This window comes from Ambystoma mexicanum, chromosome 5q (genome assembly GCF_040938575.1).
Source record: "Ambystoma mexicanum isolate Mex_15411 chromosome 5q, UKY_AmexF1_1, whole genome shotgun sequence".
NCBI lineage: Eukaryota > Metazoa > Chordata > Amphibia > Caudata > Ambystomatidae > Ambystoma > Ambystoma mexicanum.
In genome coordinates, this window is record NC_090933.1 from 1,053,667,193 (window position 1) to 1,053,691,198 (window position 24,006).

Genomic DNA, 24,006 nt, shown 5'->3' on the forward strand with positions numbered 1-24,006 from the left:
GAGATTCTTCCCTCACTCTTGGAAATGTTGACCGAATCATATGACATAGGAAGATATCCAGAATCCCTAAAACAGGCGATCATTGTTCCTCTACCCAAACCCAACAAGTCGAGCAAAGATTGTGGCTCATATAGGCCGCTGTCGATGCTCAACCAAGACAGTAAAATACTCACGGCGGTACTGGCAAATAGAATGAAAGGGATAATTGATAAACTCATACACCCAGATCAGACCGGATATGTCCCTCACAGGAACAGATCTGAAAACCTTAGGCGGCTGCATCGAGTCATATAACATATCAAAGGGGATTCGGGTGAGATAGCGATAGTATCACTAGTTGCAATAAAAGCATTCGAATCGGTTAAATGGCCTTGGCTGATGGCCAACCTGGCCAACTACGGGATAGGTTCAGGTTACCTTAGGTGGGTCAAATTACTATATAGTGCACCGCTGGCCAGAGTTAAGACGGGAGCGATAACATCGGAGAGGTGGCAACTCAGTAGGGGCACTAGGCAAGGGTGTCCGTGGTCCCCTATGTTATATATTTTGGCGCTGTAACCGTTGGCGATATATTTGAGGCAGCAATACGACATATTAGGAATCAACATCAAAGGGGAGCTGCACCTAATCTCAATGTATGCAGATGACATGCTGCTCTATTTACGATACCCCGAAGAGAACCTCCAGTGTATCCTAGAGGTGATGGAGCGATTTGCGTCGCTATCTGGTATAGCGGTGAACCCAGAAAAGTCATGTATATTTCCACTGGGCAGGTATGTGGGGATCCTTTGAGATCAGCAACCAATCCTACAAATACCATGGGAGATAAACATGTTTAGATACCTGGGGATAGACATTTACCACACGGTGGAGGCAGAACATCGTCACAATACGGAGAGGGAGGTAAGGCGCATAGAAAACAGCATGAGGTTCTGGGAGAAACTCCCCCTGGCAATGATGGGGAGGGGTGCGATGCTGAAAATTGTGGTCCTGCCGAGATTATTACACTACTTTGGGAATATACCATATTTGATACCAAGGCGATTCTTTGTCAAACTACGTAGCATTTGCAGGGACTTCCTCTGGCACGGGACGAGGAACAGAATAGCCCTCTGGAAACTACAAAACACGCATAAAGAGGAGGCATTAAATTGCCAAACTATGATATATACTATTTAGCTAGCCAGCTACAATATGTGGCTAAATGGCTATCAGAAGACGCAACCGCAGAATCCAGATTATTGAGACTTGAATGTGCCTCGTTCTTGCTGAAAGAGGGGATATGGCTGCCCAAAGAGGAGATGAGAGAACGCCCAGAGATGCTGAAATTGGAATGGAAGGTGTGGCGAAGGGCCTGCCAGGTCATGGAAAACCCAACCCTGTGCTCCCCGCAAGCGCCACTAGTTGCACTAATGGGGCAGATGGACAGTTAATGAAGATGATTAGGAAGCACTGGGAGCCGGTGGGGCTAGCAAAGATAGGAGATGTAATACAAGAAGGGGGGGAGAATCAAGGAGTTTGGGATGCTGGTGAAGGAAACAGGGTTGCATAACGGGCAATACATCACATTTACCAGAATGAGGAAGCGAATCAAAGACATGGTCAGAAATAATACTAGAGGAGCTACCGGACGCCACCATAGAAACAATATACGACATAGCAGAAGGAGGTCACGAAATATCTAGAATATATGAGCTATTGATGTCCAAAGCGGGGAAGGAAGTGATGCAACTAAGACAGGACTGGGAAGAAGATGTGGGTGCCCCTATGCGTGACGGGATTTGGGAACGGCCCAAGGATATCAAAAGAAAGTTTTGAGGAATGTGAGGTTACAGTAGATAAAGTTATACATAACCCATAGGGCATATATGACTCCCCAAAGGATAGCCAAATTCAAAAGCGTGGACAGGCAAACGTGTCCTAAATGTGGCGAAGAAAATGCTGGAATAACACACATGTTCTGGGCTTGCCCAGAGATTGGTAAATTCTGGGAAGAAGTAGCACAGAGATTAGAGAGGAAAGGGGTCAAGATAAATATTGAGTCGGCATGGGCATGTATGATGGGAGGGTTCCCCAGATCACGCAAATTAAAACATGTAAGCAAACTGAAGGACCTGGCGTATATACTTGCAAAGCGCATGATTGCCATGGGGTGGAAGGCATGCCACAGACCAAGGATAGAGGTCTGGTGGAAAGACCTCCAGAAATGGACTGAAGCTGAAACAGCGGTGTGGCAAGATGCTGATAATACTGGAGGGGAGGAGGAAGTGGGAACCCTGACGGCTGGAAACAGTTTGTGGCTACACTGTATGGGCCAGCCCAGGACTGGTCAAGTGACCAGGAATCAGTTGAAAACATAGATAAGGAATCCCTTTCGCATGAAACAGTTGCAGAGCGCGCGGTGGAGTAAGCCCGTAAGGGGGGAGGGAATGGGGATGCAATTGACATTCAGTGATCTGTGTGAAACTATTGTTACATGTACTGCAAGTCGATTGTTTTGTTTTAATACAAATTGTTTTAAAAAAAAAAAAAAATCAAGAGGCATGGGAAAGGGCATCCTAGATCGCGCTGTGGAGAGGAAGGACCCCGAGGTGGAGGAGGCCTCGGGACCAATGACGAGACAGGACTTACGGGGAGAAATGCAGTCTCCCCAGGAGACATAAGCCAAGACATTGCGGGACCAATTCCAGTTAATGCGCTACGGCCTAAACTCAGCACTAGCAGAAATGAAACCGGAGATAGGCCAGCTGGGGCAGAGTACAGACTTACTGGAGAGAGGTCTCCAGGAGGTGGACAAAGAGAACACGAACAGTGAGGCCATAGTAGCAACGAAAAACGTGGAGCTGCAACTGGAGGATATGGAGAACAGGTCCCGGAGAATCAACATTAGAATTAAGCTACTGACGGAATCGATGCATGACAAGGAACTGAAGGAGGTGACACAAAAGGATCTTTGCAGACCTATTGGGAGAACCAGACCCAGGTGGAATTGAACTGGATCGCATCCACAGGGTGGGGACCAAAACAAAGGCCCCAACGCGAGGCCCTGGGACGTCCTGGCGGCCTTTGCAAGATACGGCCAAAAAGAAGCAGTCCTACGCAGCAAGGACCAAGGAACCAGCGATGTATAGGGGGCTACAAATCGAGCTATACCAACTTCGCAAATAGCATTCTAGTCAAGCGTCGCCACATGGTCCCGATTGTTAAGGAGCTAGCTAAGAGAATTTGAAACATGAATAGACTTTCACCTTGGGGCTGGTGTCTGAGTGGGAAGGTGTACAAAAGGGGATGACCACACCACAAGAAACCGCTGATGTACTGCACTTGGATATTGGAAGTGACCACCTGGGGGAGGGGCCCTCCCCACAGGAGGACAATACGAGGACCAGACAATGGGAGCGGTCGACAGCGGGGGAGAGACGCAGAAGGAGTGCGATACTGACAGGCCCGCACTCTAAGGGAAGAGAAGAGGAACCTGGCACAGGGCCCAAAGTGAATTAGCTGAGGGGATGCGCAAAGTGCAACTGAAAGTAGTAATGGGGGTGGTGGACACACAGAATGACTAAACACTGGGACGTGAGGAGTAGAACATATTGGAATCAGTGAGGGCGGTAGAGCCCGGGGGAGGGGGCGAGGAGGGGAAGGAAAGGGAGGGGGAAGGTTGGGGTGGGGGGGTTGGTAAAAGGCAGCGCGGGGGGGGCAAAAAACAATGGGAGGACCATGGAGGGGAAGCAACCATACACCATAGGGGCTTAAGGCGAAGGACCCAAGGGCGGAGGGGCAACAATGAAGGGAAAAGAAATAGGACTGGACCAAGAGAAAAGGACATAAGGGAGGTACTGAAGAACAAACTCTGCAGGCTAGTACATTCAAGTGGGTGACCCATAATGTGAGGGGACTCAACACTCCTCTCAAAAGGAAAAAACTAGAGAGATTTACGAGAGCAACAGGACCAGATGTCCTAGCTCGGCAGGAAACTCAACTTTTGAAAAAGGACCAGGGGTGACAAACTCAGAGGCTTCTCCCAAATATTCCTTGCGTCAGGCCCGACCAAATCAGAAGCAGTAGCAGCAGCAATTAAAACTAGCATGGACTTTAGAGTTTCAGTGATTCAAAGGGACAAGGGAGGAAGATACATAATGATTAAAGGGGAAGAAAACGGAAAGGACACTGGCCAGGAACACTTTTAGAGGTATCTTTTGGAAATACTGGAGGGCTTCGTGAAGGGACACATCATCCTGATGGGAGACCTCAACTTGGCCTGGCATAAGGGATGAGATAGGATGTCCAAAGGGGGTCTGGGTGGATGAGCGGTAGCATCTGCACGGCTACGCCAAAGGTTTGAAAACGCCGGGCTAAGGGATGTATGGCAGGCGTTGAAGGGGGAAAAGGAGGGATATACATTCCTATTCGGGTCCATGGATCAAAGTCAAGAATTGACTACATACGGGTGCCGGCAAACCTTCTGGTAAGTGGACGAGACCGAGGTGGGCCCCTTGGGGATAGCATATCATAAGATAGTGTCAATGAAAATTAATCTACAGGGACGAACATCGGGGCTTTGGAAATGGAAGATCCCAAGGGAAATACTCAGAGATTCAGCGATAAGTGAGGCATTGGGGGTTAAGATTAAGGTGTATTTTGAGATTAACAAAAAGGTTGGACACGAGCTATAGTACACGTTGGGATTGTCACAGGTTTCCCCCCTTCTCACCTGTTTGTGTTCTTTCTTTGTTGAAGTCTTCCTTCGTACAGCACGGGTCTAATATAAGCCAGCACGGGTGTCCTCAGCTTCTAGCGTGCGTTCCGTGATCCGAATCCTGGATCGTTCAGAATGTACGGGGATTCCTGGAAACAGCGAGGCTTACACTCGGCAGAGTGTACGCGGAGATCCGGGAGGAAAAGGAGGGCAAGGGAAAGTGGAGGAAGGTGAAGGGTTCAAGGAGCCAGGAACCAGGAGCTAGTAGTAACGAGAGCGAACTTCGGCAGCACACGTCGACCTCAGTAAACAGTAGCGTTGAGACACGCAGAGCCGCGGGGGCGTGGCCGCTTTATGGAACGTGATGCGTGCAATGCAGAAACTGGTGCGCTGCGTTCCGTTGTCTGCGGCCATGTTGGATGTACTGTTGCGTGTAGGCCTCTATGGGTCAGGGACAAGGAAGTGCAAAAAGGACGAGTCCGATGGTTCATGACAGGGATGCATTACCCCGACAAGGGTAACCCTTAAAGCATATAGGTGTGCAGTAGGGCAGCTAGATGTCCTTAGAAATAAGAAGGTGGAGGGAGGACTGCTATTCATTAGATAGAAATACTATGCTAAAGCCAAGAAAGCAGACGCTTTATTAGCGCGGCTATTGAGGAGGGCGAGAGACCAGAACACAATTATGGCCATAAACGACAAAAAGGGAGAACGCCACACCCGCACAGAAGAAATTCAGGACTGTCTGGCCAGATACTTCGAGTCCCTCTATACGCCCCAAAACCCACTGACCCACTTGTAAATAGAATACATGGAGAGAATACAGATGCCCATAACAGATCCCAGGACACAAGAACTGTTGGGAAGGGAGATAACAGAAGGAGGTGAGCAGAACTATCGCAGAATTACCCCTAAATGAGGCGCCAGGACCAGATGGCTATTCAACAGCCTTCTATAAAACATATGCACCTCGCTGTATTGCGCCATCTATGGAGGAGGCCAAGATTACCCTTATACCAAAACCCAATAAGAACCCCACGGAATGCTCATCATACAGGCGCATAGCACTTATAAACGTAGACGTGAAAATATATACTAAGATACTGGCGAAAAGATTAGAGGGCTACCTTCACGTCACTGATTCAACAGGATCAGGCGAGTTTCGTTCAGGGAAGACAGACGGCGGACAATATTAGAAGGGTGGCAGACTTGGTAGAGAAGGTCTACAAAATGGCTACACCAGCCGTACTACTGGCACTGGATGCGGAGGAGGCATTCAACCGTGTTGAGTGGCCTTTTCCATTTAGGGTAATGGAGAAAATGGGCCTAGGGGGGACTTTCTAAAAATGGTGCAAGCTACCTACAAAACCCCAGTAACGCGAATGTCTGTCAACGGCTCCATGACACATTTGATCTGCCTTTCGGGGGCAGGCAACATAAAGGTGCGGCGTTCGCTGACGGCATGCTCCTCGCCCTCACCAAGCCCTAAAAGTCACTAGAGGCATGTAGGGACCAGTTGGGTAGATTTGGGGAGGTATCAGGGTTAAAGATCAATTTCAAAAAGTCTGAATTGCTAAACCTAACGGTGGGGCAGGACACTGCAGAGCTCATGGCTGTGTCACTTTTTCTAAGGAAAATATTTGGGGGTTAAAATTACGCCAACGTTAGAAGGGTGGTATGAGGCAAACTACCCGCCTAAATTAAAGTCAATACAGAAGAACTTTTAAAAGTGGAGGAACCTTAGGGTGTCCTGGCCAGGAAGGACGACAGCGGTGAAAATGGTCACGCTTCCCGACTGCTTCACCTTTTTCAGGCGATCCCACTGGCTGTACCGATATCCTTTAGAGAACTAGGGAAAGCGACCAGCGAATTTGTCTGGGAAGGGAAGAGGCCACGGATAAGCAGTCACCTGATGAGGGCCTCTACGAGGGAAAGGGGGCTAGCCCTCCCCAATTTCCAACTTTACTATGAAGTGGCCCAATTGCGGGTGATAAGGGAAAGGTTCTCAAGGAACAGGGGGAAACAATGGGCTAAGATGGATAGAGCGGTCGTCCAACATGATTTGAGTGAGGTCTTGTGGTTGCCTAAGCATCTTAGGCCGACACACCTATATAAGAGTGCTATAACCAAAGTTCTGGCGGATACCTGCGATAAAGTGGTGAAGAAACATTATCTTCCCGTCCCCATTTACACCGATCTTCGACAATAGGGGCTTCACCCCGTGACTGGAGCGGGGGGGGGGGGGGGGGCTTTGTGAGTTGGAATGAAGGGGGGTGTAGGAGGATTGGGGACATGTTTCAGGAACTGAGAGACCGCACCTTCCCTGAGTGTAAGCAGGCATTCGGGGTCGAAGAAGGGGAAAGACATAGATATTTCCAAATACGACATTGGATAATGAATGGAGAAATTAGGGAGGCAGCTAAGAGACAGGTCACCCCATTCAAAAGGTTCTTTATTGACCCAATATGGATCAAAAGGCCTCATCTCAAATCTAGACAGTATATTGGAGGATGCTTCTCCCTGACTAAACTGGCCATACATGAGGCACTGGGAGCAGACCCTGGGACAGGAAATCGGGAGGGAGGTGTGGGAAAGGCTCTGGAGACGAATAGCCAAAGTAGCGAAGGCTTCACAACTTCAAGAGTCGTGGTACAATATTCTGTACGGTTGGCACTACACCCTCTCCTGCCTACATAGTATATACCGGGAGGCCGCTGGCGAGTGTTGGAGTGGGTGCAGTTTAGAGGGGCGGGCAACACATATATGGTGGGAGTGCCCCAAGATTAAGCCTTTCTGGAGGGAGGTGCTGCAGGCACAAGCCCAGGCATTCGGAGAAGAGACAGGTAGAAGTCTGCAGTTGGTCATGAAAGATGCTGGGTCAGAGGAAGAAATTAAGGGCAGGGAGAAGGCAAGGGGCTATCCAGACACTGGCAGCAATGACCCTCATCGCCCAAAAATGGAAGGGGCCAAACATCCCAACGATGCACGAGTGGCTATGTAAAGTATGGGAGTTATTGGCGCTAGAATGGGCCACCTATATGATGAACAACCTGTACTAATTTGCAACCAAATAGAGTGAGATTTTGTCTTTCTTGAAGGAAGAGTTCACGGTGGGTGCAATGGTGCCCCCAAAGGCTCAAACTCCTGGGCCTGATTTAATGGAATTGCAACAGCGAAAACCCGACGAAAGGATGAGACAGCCGATCCTTCAAAGGGGAGGGTAAGAGGGCTGGTAAAAGTTTAACATGTTGTAAAATCAATCAAGTGAATTAAAAAAATTAAAAAATAACCAAAAGGCTCATGTTTGTGCTACTAAGGTGTGCGATTGAGCCAATCGAAAGGACTGCTTTGGTATCTTATTTAATTCAAAATGTGTTTTTGTAGCGTTATAAAGACCTATAACCCCTGGAGATTGGACTTTGGCTTATAAAACTTGAAATGGCTAAACAGTTCATGACGTGACACAGTGGCAATGGCAAAAGTAGTCTAAAACAATTACTAAATGCATCTTCAGAGAGAATATTGAACAGTAGGTTTGCTATAGACTCATTTGATGCAATCTCCAGCCCAATAGCACGGTAGGGAGTAGAAAACCCCAATTCTTTTCTCCAAAAACAGGTTTCACACTTTACTAGCGGAGACAAATCAGTAGCTCCTCAAACACAGTGCTGTACAACATTAATTGGACACCTTTAACCAGATAAGGGGCATGCAAATTTTATCAGCCCCCTAATTACTGCTTTAACCTGAATAACTGCAGCTTCCAATTGGGGAATGCATGGGAAATTAATATTATAAAATAAACGAAGGTGGCAGTCCGTTTTTACCATCTTTAACTTACTTGTGCACCAGAACCAGATTGCTATTGCTTTCCTACTTTCAAAAACGAAGGAATTATTTTAGAAAGATTAACTTTTTAAAAATGACCACAAGATAGGGCTGGGCGATATATCCAGTTTTGTAGATACAGCGATATATTTTCAAAGTCGATATAGGATGACACAATATCGTCAACATTGAGATTATTACATATACTACAAGGTTTTATTTATATTTTGATATTTACACATCTGTGTGTTTTCTTAAATAGAAAGTGGAATCCTGTATTTGCACTTTATATTTTGATCGATGTCTTATAAATAAAGGTGTTTGTGACATCTCACATGTAGTTGCCGGCTTACAACTGAGCATTTAACCTACATAAACAATATCAAGATATATATCGCATATCGGCATTAAGCCCAAAAATATCAAGATATGACTTTTGGTCCATAGCGTCCAGCCCTACCACAAGACCTGACGCTATTCAAAAAAAGGTCATAGGTGGGACATCCTCAAATCTGTGATTCCCTTCGCTTCGAAAACTTATTTTGTTAGAACGTATTTATTGGCATTTACATCAACACTTACAATTGTTTATCACATTGTATTATCCTCATGTATTCCATATACCAGAAAAGAACAACATAACAAGAACAATGAAACAAAAGCAATACCTCCCATGTAAAAACCCACCTCTTAACCCCCCTCCCAAACCCTAGCATACTTCAAAGATAAAGTTCATATGTGGTCTATTCTGAGCACGTCGATATACAAACTTATTTAACAGCTATTTTCGATCCACACACCACACCTACTGGTGTGCACCAAAAACGGTACATCATTAAAAAATAGGGAACAAGATGCGCTCAACACAGATTTTATTTAAATCGTTATTCATTTACTTATTAAATAAAGGTTTGGCATAAAATGGTATGTGGTTTTAAATGGACTTGTTATTCTACTAACATTGTATATACAATCACAAAAACAGGTTTCAACTCCCATGTTAAGTACATGTTTCATTTTAAATTACAATCACAATTCATCCATCATTAATACTGAACCATGTGTCACTAAATTACGTATACTTTTTCCGAAAATCTCATTTTAGGCTATATCAGGAAACCCAATTAGTACATCATTGCAATTGAACCACTTATAGCTAGATTAAATACAATCCTTCCTAGCCAACCGACACCTATTTTGCACTGATGTAGACTATGACCTGTGACATGCTTTTCCCAAGAGATGTTACATTGAGGGGTCAAAAATAGAAAAAGGGGAAAAAATAGAGAAAAAACACAACAGATTAGAACAAGGCTGCTTCGTTGAAGGTATTGGTTTTCATATCATTTAATACGTGTTCCAACAGAGTAATGCAATTGTCTTGATAAATTAGCAAATCCATTGTTTTACAAGATGATATCAAACACCAAAAACAAGGGAGAGAAAAAGACAAAATATATTTTCACCCTATGGGTGTCAGGTTCAAGAGGACCATGTCATAAACATATGTTAAGAAAACCCAACAGCAGCACCCATTTTAGGCGAAAAAGGAGCAATACTTATTCAGTGACTCAGGAAAGTCTAAAATAAAACAAATAAAATGTATAGGGATCAAGCCTTATTTGAATATCTTCTTTCCCTATCTGTAATGGCATGCCAGGCAGAAAGACTATGGTCTGAAGGATGTCTAGCAATGTCAGTGGTTGTAATATATTCAAAATGTCGCACTAAAAACCTTCACTTTTGCTGAAGTCACTCTCAGCAAAATGGGTATACCGGACGTGGGTCCAGAGTATGCTGTGACTGGAGACCACAAGCTACACCTCGCTGAACATGTCTGGGGTTACTTGGGATCTCCGACAGAAGGGATGTGACCTCACAGGTCTGGATAGACATCCCCTATTGGGGTGAAAGAATGGATTATTAGCACAATGTCTTTCCCATTTCATAATGGCATGGCAAGCAGCAAGGCAATGGTCTGGAGGGCTACCTAGAAGGTGGTCAGTGGTTTGACCGGTCAGATATGAAAATGGTGTCATGGAACGCCAGAGGGTTTGTAAGCATCTTGAAAAATCAGGATCTGCTTCCCTCTAGAGATATTATTTGCATTCAGGAAACCCTGCTGATGGGTATACCAATAATAGTAGGTTTTGATGTGGTGTTTATTCAAGTCAAGCGTGGCCTAAAGGGACGGCCGCTTGGGGGTATTTTGACGGCCTGTACACAAAACTAGGGGCTCGCCATATGTAAAATAAAGTCAGGCAGAGAGGATATGCTGGTGACGGTTTTTGAATGGGCATGCCAGTACATTGGAATTAGCAGCAAGTGTTTACTAATGTTTATCTCAATTCAGAGATTTCCAAATTGGAGGAATCCTTGTCTGTGATCTCTTTCCTGCTGTTAGAGGAAACACCAGCGGAAGGTGCTTCAGTGATTGTGTTGGGGGATTTCAATGTCTGGAGGGCTCCTGGTATCAAGGACCTATCATGAGGAAAACGTCAAGGGTGACTTGTGAAAGGGGTCAAATGGTGAGAAAGGAGATTGAGGCATGTGCCTCCCTGTTTTACTTCGCATAGCGGCCCCCGGACTCTTCTTTAAATTACATCTTTGCCTCGGCTGATATCTTTCTGAGGGGAGGAGATTTGGCAATCAAGAGCACTGAATTCAGCAACCACTGTATGGTTCATTGTATGTTTCCTCTCCCACTGGTAAAACCAGTTAAAGACAGGATTTTGGAGTTGAGGTCAACCCTAGAAACTCTGTGGTCAGATGGTCTAAGAGGATAGGCTTTGCCTTCAAAAATCAGATGGTAGGGATTTGTAATGCTAAGAGAGAACTATGCTCCCCGAACGGCTTTGCCCATTGTGTGCTATCGGTGTTGTGGGGTCTATTACCAGTAAAATGTCTGGACAAAAGCTCTAGGAAGGTTGGGCACACGCATAGTTTTGACGCCCTGATTCACGTACGGAAAGCGCAGATGCGTTTGGACATGAGAGCACTGAAGAGGGATCTGCAGCCTTGCAGAATTGCTGTCGGGTGAGACAGAATTATAGAAATTGGATGAAGGGATACAGATTTATCATGAGGATGAATGATGCAGAGAAAATGTTGTGTTGTATGTTGGGTAACAATCCATCTGGATTTTGGCAGTTACTTAAACCGAGTGGCACGGCTCAGTTCCTGCAGATACAGGCAATATATGAGGAAGCTTGGGTGAAACATTTTACGTATGTATATGTGGGTGCGGGGGTAAAGGTATTGGTCTGTTCTCAGAAGTTAGGTGGCAGGGTGCATTATGTTGGGATCTGGACGACATTGCTTTGGAAATCAGGTTAAGTAAAAAATGTGCTCCGGGCCATGGTGGGCTTTCTAATGTAACTTTAAATTTGCTGTGGTCTCAACTATTGTCTAACCTGTTTGGGAACAGTCTGCAAAACAAATGAGATCCCCGACTCCTGGAGAACATCATTGGTTGTTTTGATCTTCATGAGGGTGTGGGGGGACAGATTGTCCCTGTTAAAATACCGACCAATATTCTTATTGGATTTTTCAAACAACATTTTTGCAAAGATGATTTTAAAAGAAGTGCAGATATGGGTGGGGGGCAAACTGTTTGGATCAATGGCTGACAGGTTTTAAGAAAGGAGCAAGGACATTCTTACACAACTTTGTATTGGCTCTGCTATCAGGGCAAGCAATATCTCAAGGGAGACCTGTCTTCTTGACTTTCCTTGATGTAAGCAAAGCCTTTGATTATGTGAATAGGGCCTTTCTTTGGAAGAGCTTACATGATAATAGTTGCCCTCAGCCTTTAATTAGCATTCTGGAGGCTAGGCATTTGAGGACAAGTATCAAAGTCAGATTGGACTTGCATGGGTCTTTTACGGACTGGATAGAAACGGATCGGGGGCTGCATCAGGGATGCGTCCTCACTCCGTTTCTGTTCTGTTTTTACATCAAAGATACAGTCAAATGATGAAATCTGGTAAGGACAAACCCCAAGCCTGGTGGAGGTAAAACTTCAGCATCTGAAGTATGCTGGTGATATTGTAATCTGTGACTTGACCCCTATCGGCCTGCAGAGAGCCCGGTGCGCAGTTAATTAATTTTTGCTCAAATTGAGCCTCTCAATTAATGGCACTAAATCAAAAATGTTGGTGCTAAACAAAGAGGTTGAAATGGAAAAAATGTGAGTGGTCGATCAATGGAGTTGCTCTGGAGGTTGTAGACAAATACAAATACCTGGGCTCTTTTGTTTACGACGGGAAAGACAGAAATGGTCCGGATGGGGACTTAAACACTACATTTCTGGCAGTTGAAAGTCAGCTGATACAATTTGATTCTAGATTTGGTAGATTTTGATCGATTGCTTGGTTAAGCTGTTCAGACAAAAATATTGTGCCAAAATTGATTTTTGGGACTCAGACTATGCAAGGTGGTGCGCCTTGGTCTAAAATGGAGGGAAAGCTCTGGAGGAAAGTGCTGCGACTCCCTCCCTCTGTGCCTCTGGCAGGGATTTTATATGAGTTGGTCAATTGCCAATCCGGACTTTAATCAAGTGGGTTAGATTATAAATATATGGCCCAATCCTTACACCCCCTAAGGATTCGCCTTTCGAGTATTTAAATTTGATGTTGGCAAAGGCAAACTGCGGGGTCCTTGATAACTGGGTAGTTTGTTGTACTTAGGCTCTTTTGCAAATTGGTTCATCCACAAAAAGAGTTGACAGAAAATCCAAATGAAGTGAAATTAAAGTTGTATAGACATGCGTGGATTCAGCTAAGGGCTGACCTGCTGAAATACTGATGTTTTGATGACCACTTCCACTTGGTCTATTAAAAACTTCAACGTATTGGCCCTTTAGCTAAAAAAGCACCCATCGAGAGACTTCAGGTTTGAAATGTTGCGAATTAAGCTCACTCTGTTCCCAACTATGGAGATGTTGGGGCAAGGAGAAAGGTGCCCAGGGGAATGAGACCGTCGATATTGTGGAAAAGAGGATGAGACCCTCAAGCACCGTTGCATTAATTGTCCTTTTTTTTGTTTAGATATTTTTATTGATTTTCGGTATAAAACAATATAACTATTAACAATCCAGAATTTCATTTTGTACAACTCAATAGAACATCATATCTCAGCAATTCTTCAACATTTTATGTGCTCAACATAAATATCAGCGTTGAATAATAAAGTGTACAATGCATAATTTCTTGGTTCGTTCATTTGGTGTGATAAGAAAGGGGCTGAAAAAAGAAGAAAAAACAAAAAAAAAGGGTTTAATGCACTAAGTTGAGTTCATTGGGTCAATTATCTCTCCTTTAACCAGACTAAACCATAAATTCATTGAGGAGTAGGAGATGTCAAAAATTCATAAACACAGTTACCATTGCTGTGTCTCCTCCACTTGAAGCATGCAAATGCAAAGTTAATGAGACCATGGGTAATTCAAGAGTTCATAAAGTGCTTTAAGAGTTGTGGTTGGAAGTACATATGTTCTTTATCAGAGACAAAGTCTAGGAAGGGACGCCAGATCTTCCAGAATCTCGAGAGTTTCCCCTCCATTACTGCTGTAAGTTTTTCTAAACCCAACAATTCCCATAATTTTAACCACCAATATGCTAGATGTGGGCCTTCTACCGTTTTCCAAAATCTAGCTCTAGTGATACGAGCAGCCACTAATAAATGGGAGATTAGGCTTGCTTTATGCCCTGACATAGGAAAGGACCCATCTTCTGGGGCATCCCCTAGCAGGAACACCCTAGGGTCCATAGGGAGCAAGGAGCCCGTGATTTCCTTAATTCTAGATCTCAACTCTAGCCAATATGATTGAATAATCCGGCAATGCCACCACATATGAGCCATGTCCCCTCGCTCGCCACATCCGTGCCAGCATGAGTCCGGATATTATGGATTAATGGAGTGAAGTCTGCTGGGGGGGGGGGGAATACCACCTGAAGCAAATTTTGATGGCATTTTCTTTTATTAGGATACAGCAGGAGCTGGTCTGGGTACGGTGCCAGATTCGCTGCTAAGACTCCTCCGAAATCTCCAGGCCCAGCTCTCATATATGGGAGCTTCTCCTCTATGGAGGCTTTTTCTAGGAGTTTATAACATGGCGAAATCCTATGGGATTGGTGACCTTCAAAGATTTTCAATTCTATGCCTAAGGGGGTTCTTTGGGCTGCTCGGCGGGTGTCCCTATTAGTGAGCCAATGGCGCAGTTGTATGTATCGAAAGCGTTCCGTTTCTGGGAGACCAAACTTTTCTTTGCATGCCTGGAAAGTCAATGGTTCCTGGTCTATGTATAGATCTCTCAGGCACAGCGGTTTGTCTCGACACCAGGTTCGGCATGCTGTGGGCGCATGTCCTGGGGTGAAAGCCGGATTTTGGGTGACAGGAGACAGTGGCCCTAGTCCTAATGGGATACCCCTCTGATCGTGCTTTATCCCAACTCATCAGGGTGGACAAGGTGATTGGTAGTATTCCAGTCCTAAAATTATGTGCTTCTTTCTGAAGGAACGGAAGATGAGCCAAAGGAAGTGCGGCAGCGGCTTGTTCTATCTCTGGCCAGTTAGGAGGGTCTGGGGAGTCTTTCCAGGAAAGCATTACAGCTGCCTGCACAGCTCTGTGATAGCGTGGTAATGAGTGAAGACCTAGTCCTCCTAATATTCTCCCCCTTGTCAAGAGTTTACCAGGAATACGTGGCTTCTTCTTCTTCCAGATAAACTGGTATATCTCCTTTTGCAGATTTATAAGTTCAAATTCTGGGATGGCTATTGGTAAGGAGTGAAAGGCGTATAATTATTTCGGGAGAAGTGTCATATTAACGGCATTAATACGGCCCAGCCACGAAATTTCCTGGCAGTCCCATCGCTGCAACCATTCCTTCAATTCTTTAAACAAGGGGGGAATGTTCACCCTGTAGAGGCCAGCGTATGTTGGGGTCAGCTTTACCCCCAAATATGGAATCTCCGCTGGAGACCAAGGGAAATTCGTCAGTGTTCGCAACTCCTCTAGTCTACCAAAGTCTTCAGACAGGGGCATACCCACCGATTTAGCAGGGTTTATCCTGAAGCCAGATATCACGGCAAATTGGTTTAAGAGACCTAAGAGGTGCGGGAGTGTGTGGAGGGCATCCCGTAGGAAGCAAAGTAGATCATCTGCGTATAGCGCGATTTTATGGGACTGCCCCCCTACCTCAAAGCCTCGGATGCCTGGATGCAGTCTAACATGTTGGGCAAAAGGCTCCATTGCTAAGGCAAATATCAACGGGGACAAAGGACAGCCCTGCCTCGTACCCTTGGCTGATTCAATTAGGGGAGTCCAATTCTTATTAACTTTAATTTTAGTCGAGGGAATTTGAAAATATTAGTCTGGAGAATTCCGGGCCAAAACCAAACCCCTTTAGCACCAATTCCAGGTACCCGCAGGACATACTATCGAAAGCCCTGTGGGCGTCCAGGGACAGGATAGACAAGTCACATGGGACCTTTTGGGGCGAGGGCAATCAGGTTGATGGCACGGCGTATGTTGTCATAGGTGGATCGATTATATATAAAGCCTGTCTGATCATTATTTATCAATAACGGGAGAACCGGGCCCAGGCGATTCGCTATTATTTTCCCCAACAATTTGGCATCCGTGTTTAATAGTGCGATAGGCCTGTATGAGGCACAATCTGGAGGATCTTTCCCAGGTTTCAACACTAGTGTCGTAGCTTATTCCGCCATAGATGTTGTGACCAGCCCCGCCCTCCATACTGAGTTGAACAATTTTGTTAAATGGGGGGTTAACTCCTCCCAAAAGGTCTTATAAAACTGATTGGTAAATCCATCCGGCCCTGGAGCCTTACCCACTGGGAGGCAGCGAATTGCCCTCTCTGTCTTCTCCAAGGTTATTGGGGCCTCAAGACATTCCCGCAACTCCGAAGATATCTGTGGAAGGTCAGCCTTCTGAATAAATTCCCTAGCTAATTGTGGGTCAGTTATATGGGCGGCCGAGTGGTTCCTGAAGAATTCCTCCACAATTCGAAGATTCCCTGATTCAGTGAAAATCTGTCTCCCCCTGTATCTTTTAGAGAATCTATATGATTGCGCTTTGTCTGCTGTCTAAGTTTGGCTGCCAACAAACGATTTGCCTTGTTTCCTTTAGAATAGTAGTACTGTTTTGTGCGCATTATACCTAAGGCTGCTCGGCTCATATGGTGGGCTTCAAGAGCTTTCTGTGCTATGCGAACCTCTCTAAGTGCCCGTCTAGAGGGCTTCCTTCTTTGTGCCTCTTCCACTTCGTGGCGTTGCGTCTCCAAATGTGTCTGGGTCTGTCTATGGACTCTGTTACGTTCAATTGTTTGAGTTATGACCTGACCCCTGATGACCGCTTTCGCCGCATCCCACGCTATTGCATATTCCAGCTCCTCCGTATCATTATCTACAAAACATTGATCTATACAATCAGCAATGTGGGAGCGGGCCTGAGCATCCAAAAACACCAATTCATTCGGCCGCCAGGTTCGAGGAGGTACTGGAGACACATCAGGCGGAGACATGGAGATCAATACTGGGGCATGATCAGACAGAGCTTTTAGGAGGATCTCTACTTCCATGACATAAGGGATAAGGGTGTCAGAGGAGAAATGTCCAACCTAGAAAACCCTCTGTGTACGGGAGAGAAGAAAGTATAGTCCCGAACCCTGGTGAAAAAATCTCCATCCCTCAATCAACGAATGTTCCCTAAGGAGAGAGGTCAGGGCCATAAAATTCTTCTTGTCTGTCGGGGTTGGAGGGAGAGACTTGTCCTCCAAAGGGTTAACCACTGCGTTAAAATCACCCCCAATTATAAGGTCACCCTCTGCATGTTCATTCAGCATTCCCGATACGGCGGCAAAAAACTGGTGTTGATTGACATTTGGTGCATACAGTGATAATAGGGTCAACCTCTTTCCATATAGTGTGGCTATCGCTAAAACAGATCTTCCCCCACTATCCAACCAAGATCTATGAATTGTCAACGGGTCCCCTTCCAAATAAGAATGGCCCACCACATTTTGTTGTCCCCAAAGAGGCACAGAGTTTGGTTGGATAGAGTTTATCATTCAGCCGAAATTCATCCGCCGGCAACAGATGTGTTTCCTGTAGGAATATTACTGTAGGATATGTCACCAGCCGGTGAAATAACGCCCTTCTCTTAATCGGGGAATTGAGGCCCTGGACATTGAGGGTCAGAGAGATTATATTCAGTGTCATTATCTCAGTATACTCTCCTGCAGTACACATCTTTAACATAGGTAGTTGTTACACACCATCCTCCCCTCAGCACCCTCCTAGCCCAGGTCTGAGAGGCCCAAAATGTAACTTTCAATAAAAGATTCAGTTCACCCCAGCTGACCCACCTATCAAAGCACTCTGCCGATATTGCAGGTTTGAAACTGATGTTATAAAGATTGCCCCATCGCTGATAGCCTCCATCCGAGGCAAACTCAACTCTAGTGTTCCAAATCAAAAGAAGAACAAATAAGAAAACAGGTTGCACTGTTGAACAATATACTGTAACATCTCGAAGTATAATAAACCAGAAGTTGCAAGTAGCTTTCGTTAACCTCAACTTCCATTGAAGCCATAGTTCACCTTCAACAATTCGGGCTTTTTCTCGATATAGGGCCCCCACTTTGAACACCGTATGCAGGCCCGCACATTGCACTAGCCCCCCTCAAAGATGATCTCTCTTCCAATTATCCAGAGTTTCGAGTCTAATCAGGGGACCCGAACAAGGCCGCATGGCCCTTAGTTCTATCCCGCAGAAGCGGGCTCACTAGTATTTCTCAAACCTGCCAAGATTCCAAACCGCTCCAGGCTGTGTCAATCATTCGGGTTACACCTCCATGTGTTCTCTAGTAAAGCTGAGGATGTGCCCCTGTTTCAGATTTATTTCCATTCGCCTTCAGGCAGGGTCTTCATCCAATTGCAGGAGGTTAGGTGAATTAGAGGGGCTGACCGGGCTGTTTGGGGACAGACGGGTCTGACCCTCAGCCGTAGCTCGTTCGCTGCGAGAGGTGGAACCGCCAACTCGCATCCAGCCCCTAGGCTTCTTTCTTCTGTCTGGCGAGACAGATCGCAGGCTGGGATCTTTATCTGGAAGAGCCTCAGGATCCAGCGTAAATGTCGCCGCAGTCTCCATCATCAGTTCCTCGCTTCCATCACCGTAGAGATCACATAGTGTTGGTTGCGGAAGTCAAAGCGCAGTTTACAGGGGAACCCCCAGCGGTAGCGGACTTTCTGGGACTGAAGCCATGTGGCAACTTTTTGCAGACGGCGACGGCAGGCTAAAGTATATGGGAAGAGATCCTGTAATAGGCGAACTGTCACACCCCGAAACTGAACAGATTCTGTTTTCCTGGCCGCCATCATAATCTCTTTTGGCAGAAGTAGTGGACTCTGGCAAGGACGTCTGCGAGAAGATTCCTTCTCTGCTGTATAGAAGAGTACACGCAGTGGGTTCTGTCCAGTATCAGGGTGTCAGAGGAGCCCAGCCCCAGAAGGCCTCAAAACAGGTCGCTCACATAGTCTGGCAATTCTTGATCAGTAATTTGGCGAGGAAACCTCGAATGCGCACATTATTGCGCCGAGATCTATTTTTGAGGTTCGCCTGTTTAGCCCAGATCTCCTCGAGATGGTCCTCAATCACTCCAACTCGTTCCGAGAGCACCTCTGTGTCATGTGTTAACTCGCAGGTAGTGTCCTCTAGGTCATTCACTCTGGTCTCAATACCGCTTAGATGGGAGGTGACTTCCGCTAAAGACTTGGCCAGTGTGTCCTTAGAGGTAGTTATCTCTACCTTGATGTCCTGCGTGATCTCCTGTTTGAGTGCCCTCAGCATAACTTCTAAATCTGATCTAGAGAGGACAATGTCTGCTATAGGATCTGTAGTAGGGGCTGGGTAAATGTCCACTGATATTGTATGCCTCTGGGGTTTAGGAGCCGCTTGGGATGCCAAGAGAGCCTTTATATCTGGCACTTGATCTCTCTTTTTAGATCCCGCCTTGGGCATAGCTGGGGAAGCGGATCTCGAATCTCCCGATGGAACGTTGTGAGAGGGCCGAGGGTTCTCTAAGTCAGTGAGACTTCATTGTGTTGACCGGAGGAAGCATCCAGCATTAAACGCTCAGAGACACCAGCGCTGAGACGCGCAGTAAAGTGGGGGACCTTTATAAGACCCACCGACGGCCGTCACATGCAGAGCTCATGAAGCCCAGCGGTCTCTGCGGGCGCTCCCGCTCTGCTTATCGTAGGGAGCAGAAGCCCAGCGCCCAGCGCCAGTCCCTCAAGCCCACTCCTCCTCCGGATGCAACGGTCGGAGTTCGCTTCCCCCTCCGATGGGGCGGGGGCTCACCTCAAGTCCCGAAACAGCACCGACTCTCCCTCCGGGGTCTCAGCTCTGCACCTCCGGTCTCTCTTTCGCAAGGGCCGGAGGGCGGAATCCCCTGCTGCAGAAAGGCTCGGGTTATCGGGTTCCGATGCAGGGCCCGGAGATCCACAATGCTCGCCAGCACCAGCGGGCTCCAGGCTTCTCGGCCCCCCTCCTCGTCTGCGACCGCTCACCACCTCTGTCCTCCTGCGCTGATACAGGGCTCGATCCGCTTCTCCTCCGGAGCCACTGTTACGCCGGTCGGAGGGCGAGGAGGATCTCTTTCCCGCCAAGAGCGCAAGTGGGCAGGAGGATAAAGCCCCCAAGGGTAATGGAGCCCAGGTCTCACCGCCCCAGCAGTGGCCCGGCTCTAGGCTGCGTCGCAAGCACTCTTCCCGTCAAGAGGCAAGGGGGGGGGTCTCTCAAGGTCTCCTCGTCCCAAAGCGGAGGGTCACAGCTCCAAGCAACAGAGTCTCTCCCAGTGTAGTGAAATTGCGCATGCCGCCATCTTGATTGCGGCCGTTGTCGCCGGGGGGTTCTAGCTTGTCTCGGCGAGTTCACCCGCTCCCTTGCTCCGTTTCTATTCAGAACCGCGATCCATGGGGTCCTGCCACATTTATCTTCAGTTCTGTGCGCTTGGAGGCAATATAAATGCACAAGACTGCTTAAATAACGCTAAGAAGGGGGCCTAATCGGCAGAGCTCACAGTAGACACGTCTTCATCGTGTGCTGCCTAGCCACGCCCCCATTAATTGTCCTTTTTTACGGCACCCGTGGAGGGAGAAAACTAAATTATTTGTCCATGTACAAGAGGAGGAGCTATGGATCAAAATTTTAAATACCACAGAAATTTCCTTATTAAGATTTTTGGAATTTGTGGCGGTAGTTTTAAATTCAATGGTACAAAATGTTAGGTTTTACAGGGTTTTTAGTATTTTGAATTTGTACTTAGCACTTTGTACTTGAATTTGTAATATGTAAAAATGTAATTATGTGAAAAATTGTAGTTTTAAGGCGCTGAAATTGTCAAAATTGTGTTCAACCGTTTTTAAATGCATGAACTGTGTGAAAAGTCAAATTAATGTGCTATATCACACATTAAATAAATAACAATAAATTAAAAAAATGTCAGCGATTTTAATTAATTAATAATCTTTCAGTCCATTCCCCACTTCGGTTTTGTAAGAGCCATGGGGCAGGCCTATTCTTATTTCAAATCTAGGTTTAAGAAGGAACTTTAAGTTAACAAATGCCCAATTATCAGAATGGTTGAGATGCAGATTACTAAAGACCCTCGGCAGGATAATCAAAATTCAAAAGAATATAGCACAAGCTTCCCTCACAGTCCTGATCTGTTCACCGAGTTAAAAGGCGGCTCTCAAGTACACAAAACAAAAGTACATCTTTCTGTACCCATATGTGGTCCCCCAGGTTTCCCTCCCACTATACAAAGCAATGAGTCATGCATTCCCTTTTACACTGCTGGTATCAACTTTCCGGTGTCAGACCATTATTTAAAGGGCACATGCACATACTTGGCAAATGTTTTAGAAGCAGTGTCCAATTGGCTATTCTGTCTGCAAGATGACGGATGCCCCTCAATCTCCTGGTTCATAAACTGGAACAAAATAGATTAATGCAATGTTTACACACAATCCAAAATATCAAGCTAAAACGGATCACTCAAATGCAGAAACATAAAGGACCTTCCCATATGTAATGTTTGACAGAGATTATACTGACGGTTGGCCTGCTTCAAATCCCTTCCACTTTACACAGAACAAAATGTAAGCAAAATAACTAAATGAGCCCAAAATGACGTACTTTTGCCAAGTGTGGAATCTCGGATTAGAACTAATACCTGGCACCATGGCCAACAGCAAATCCACTAGCCCTCAAATGACTAAAGAAGTAATTTGTTGTGCCTTTTTTTCCTTTTTTCTATTTTTGGCCCTTCAATATAAGAGACCTTGAAAGCATGTCACACATCATAGTCGGCCTCAGCGTAAAATACGCGAACTTATGCTAAGAAGCATTGCATTTCATCTAGCTATATAATTTTAAATACAATACCAATCTTCCCTATAAACATACAGATCATCATACTCAAAAAGCTCGGCATTCCACAAAAGAAACTCTGGAGCAAAGACCAGGAAAAAGTCCAAGAAAAAAGCATTCTATATTAAATACTGAAGAGGTCAACAATTTCTGGTTATCACAATACAGCCTCAACGCATGACTACAACAATGATGCATAAATTTAGTACTAAGGTAGAAGGTTGAATATTCATCATGATACTTATTTAAACAAGCACTTCGCACAAACACACTCCAGCACCATTAAAGAACATTTAATAGCAGGAGTAGATTTACTTTTTCCATGTCGGTCGATGCATGCTTACTTCGACAAACAAAACCACTGGTATAATTGACACCACTACTGGCTGTCTCTGATGTATGCTTTTTTGAATACTTTATCCAACAAAACCAATGGTATAATTGGCACCAATACTGGTTGTCTGAATTTAGATGCAAGAGTGTGATGAATGTACTCCACTGAAACTTCCTCCAACCCCTCCAGTATCCCATAATGAGTATAGTGGTAATGGTAAAAACGTGGAGTTTTTTTTAAAGACTTGCAATTTTAACATACCACCTAATTGTTAGTTGGGATTGTACGACATATTTACGGCAGAGTACATAGAAAGTACTGTGGAGGGTACATCACTAATCAGGTGCATGCATGCGGTGGCAAGTGGGAAAGCGTGGCTTCCACTGCTTTCAATTGAACACCTATATAGAACATGAAGCAGGTAAACATTCACTCAAATGTATCGAGGCGACATGAAAATCAGTGTAGGCTACAGAAACACTCACTCTCCCTACAGCACTTATGTTGTCCAAAGAATAAAGCAGCATCTAAACAAATGAACCTATTAAACAAGCCCTTTGAAGGGACCATTACCACATAACTGCAACCAGGGCATCATTTGTTCTACTCGAAAAGTTATCTGGCGAGTTTGCTTCACCATCCCTGCACTGTATCTACAATCTATACATATGAAAGAAACCCTGCATGGCATAATTTCAGACAACTATACAGGACAACTGAATGGCTACAACTTACTTTATTTAATCCTAAACGTATGTTCCTGCTTTGTCATAGTTATCAACGGGTTAACTGTCCCCCAGTATTGAAATAATGGGCCAATTGATGATTTTCATTAAAATAGAATCGAATTATAGAATACCTGGTAGGGTCAAATTGGGGAAAATTGTCATTTGTACTAACATTTAAGATAAATGAGCCTACTTGGTCAGTATGAATGTACTGGTCAATAACGCAATCAAGAGTCATTCCAGCTCTGGACACATACAGTGGTTAATACGGAACATCAAACAGGCATGCACGGTTGTCCGAGACAGCTCCGTGCACACATCTTGGAATACTTATAATTTATAAGGACGGGGGCTTTCGAAGCCCTTCTCTCCTTTCTTCCGGTTCGTTTTGCATAGCTGGACGGTCTGCATTGGAAAGCCGTGGGGGCTTTGACCCTTCCCCGTCGGGTCAGGTCCCTCGTCATGAATTCCCCTTCAGAGCGGGAAGCCGGGTCACCCGAGCTCCTCGCACCTTCCTGGCATGGCACGGATAGTTCCCACGGTTTTGTGGTGGTGTTAAAAAACGAATCAAATGAAGACTTTTAACTGGAATCACTTAAGACATATGTTAGTTGACGTTGGATTTCTGGGGTTGAAAACCGACTTGTGCCTTGAATCAGGCTCTGCAGAGCAGAGGCGGACTTTTCCGTTTACAAGAAGGGCTAGTTCCCATCTGAGAAACGGACCTAAACAACGCTCGCCCCGCCTTCTCTCCATCACGTGCGCTGCACGTTACGTTGAGTCGATGCGCGTCAAACTCCTCGCTCATTTGACTCCTAAACACACACCCTTCAGTATCTCGTGATCAGTTCACGAGCGGAAAGGTAAAATCCGTACAAAGTATCGTGGCGGAGAAAGACCCCACAGTGCCACGCAAGTTCACAGGAGACTTCCCGTGAAACAGTTCACTTTTTGGAGCT

At 45.7% G+C, this 24,006-nt stretch overlaps 1 protein-coding gene across 2 annotated transcripts in view; it reads right to left on the reverse strand.

Moving 5' to 3' along the window:
* TAF2 (TATA-box binding protein associated factor 2) overlaps positions 1–23,766 on the reverse strand; it is a 2,148,555-nt gene extending 2,124,789 nt beyond the window's left edge. For both annotated transcript variants that reach the window (XM_069621552.1, XM_069621551.1), the window contains exon 1: positions 23,381–23,766. In XM_069621552.1, the coding sequence (XP_069477653.1) occupies positions 23,381–23,458 (78 nt within the window). In that variant the 5' untranslated portion in view covers positions 23,459–23,766. The remainder of the gene's footprint in view (positions 1–23,380) is intronic.
* Between the last annotated feature and the right edge of the window lie 240 nt (positions 23,767–24,006).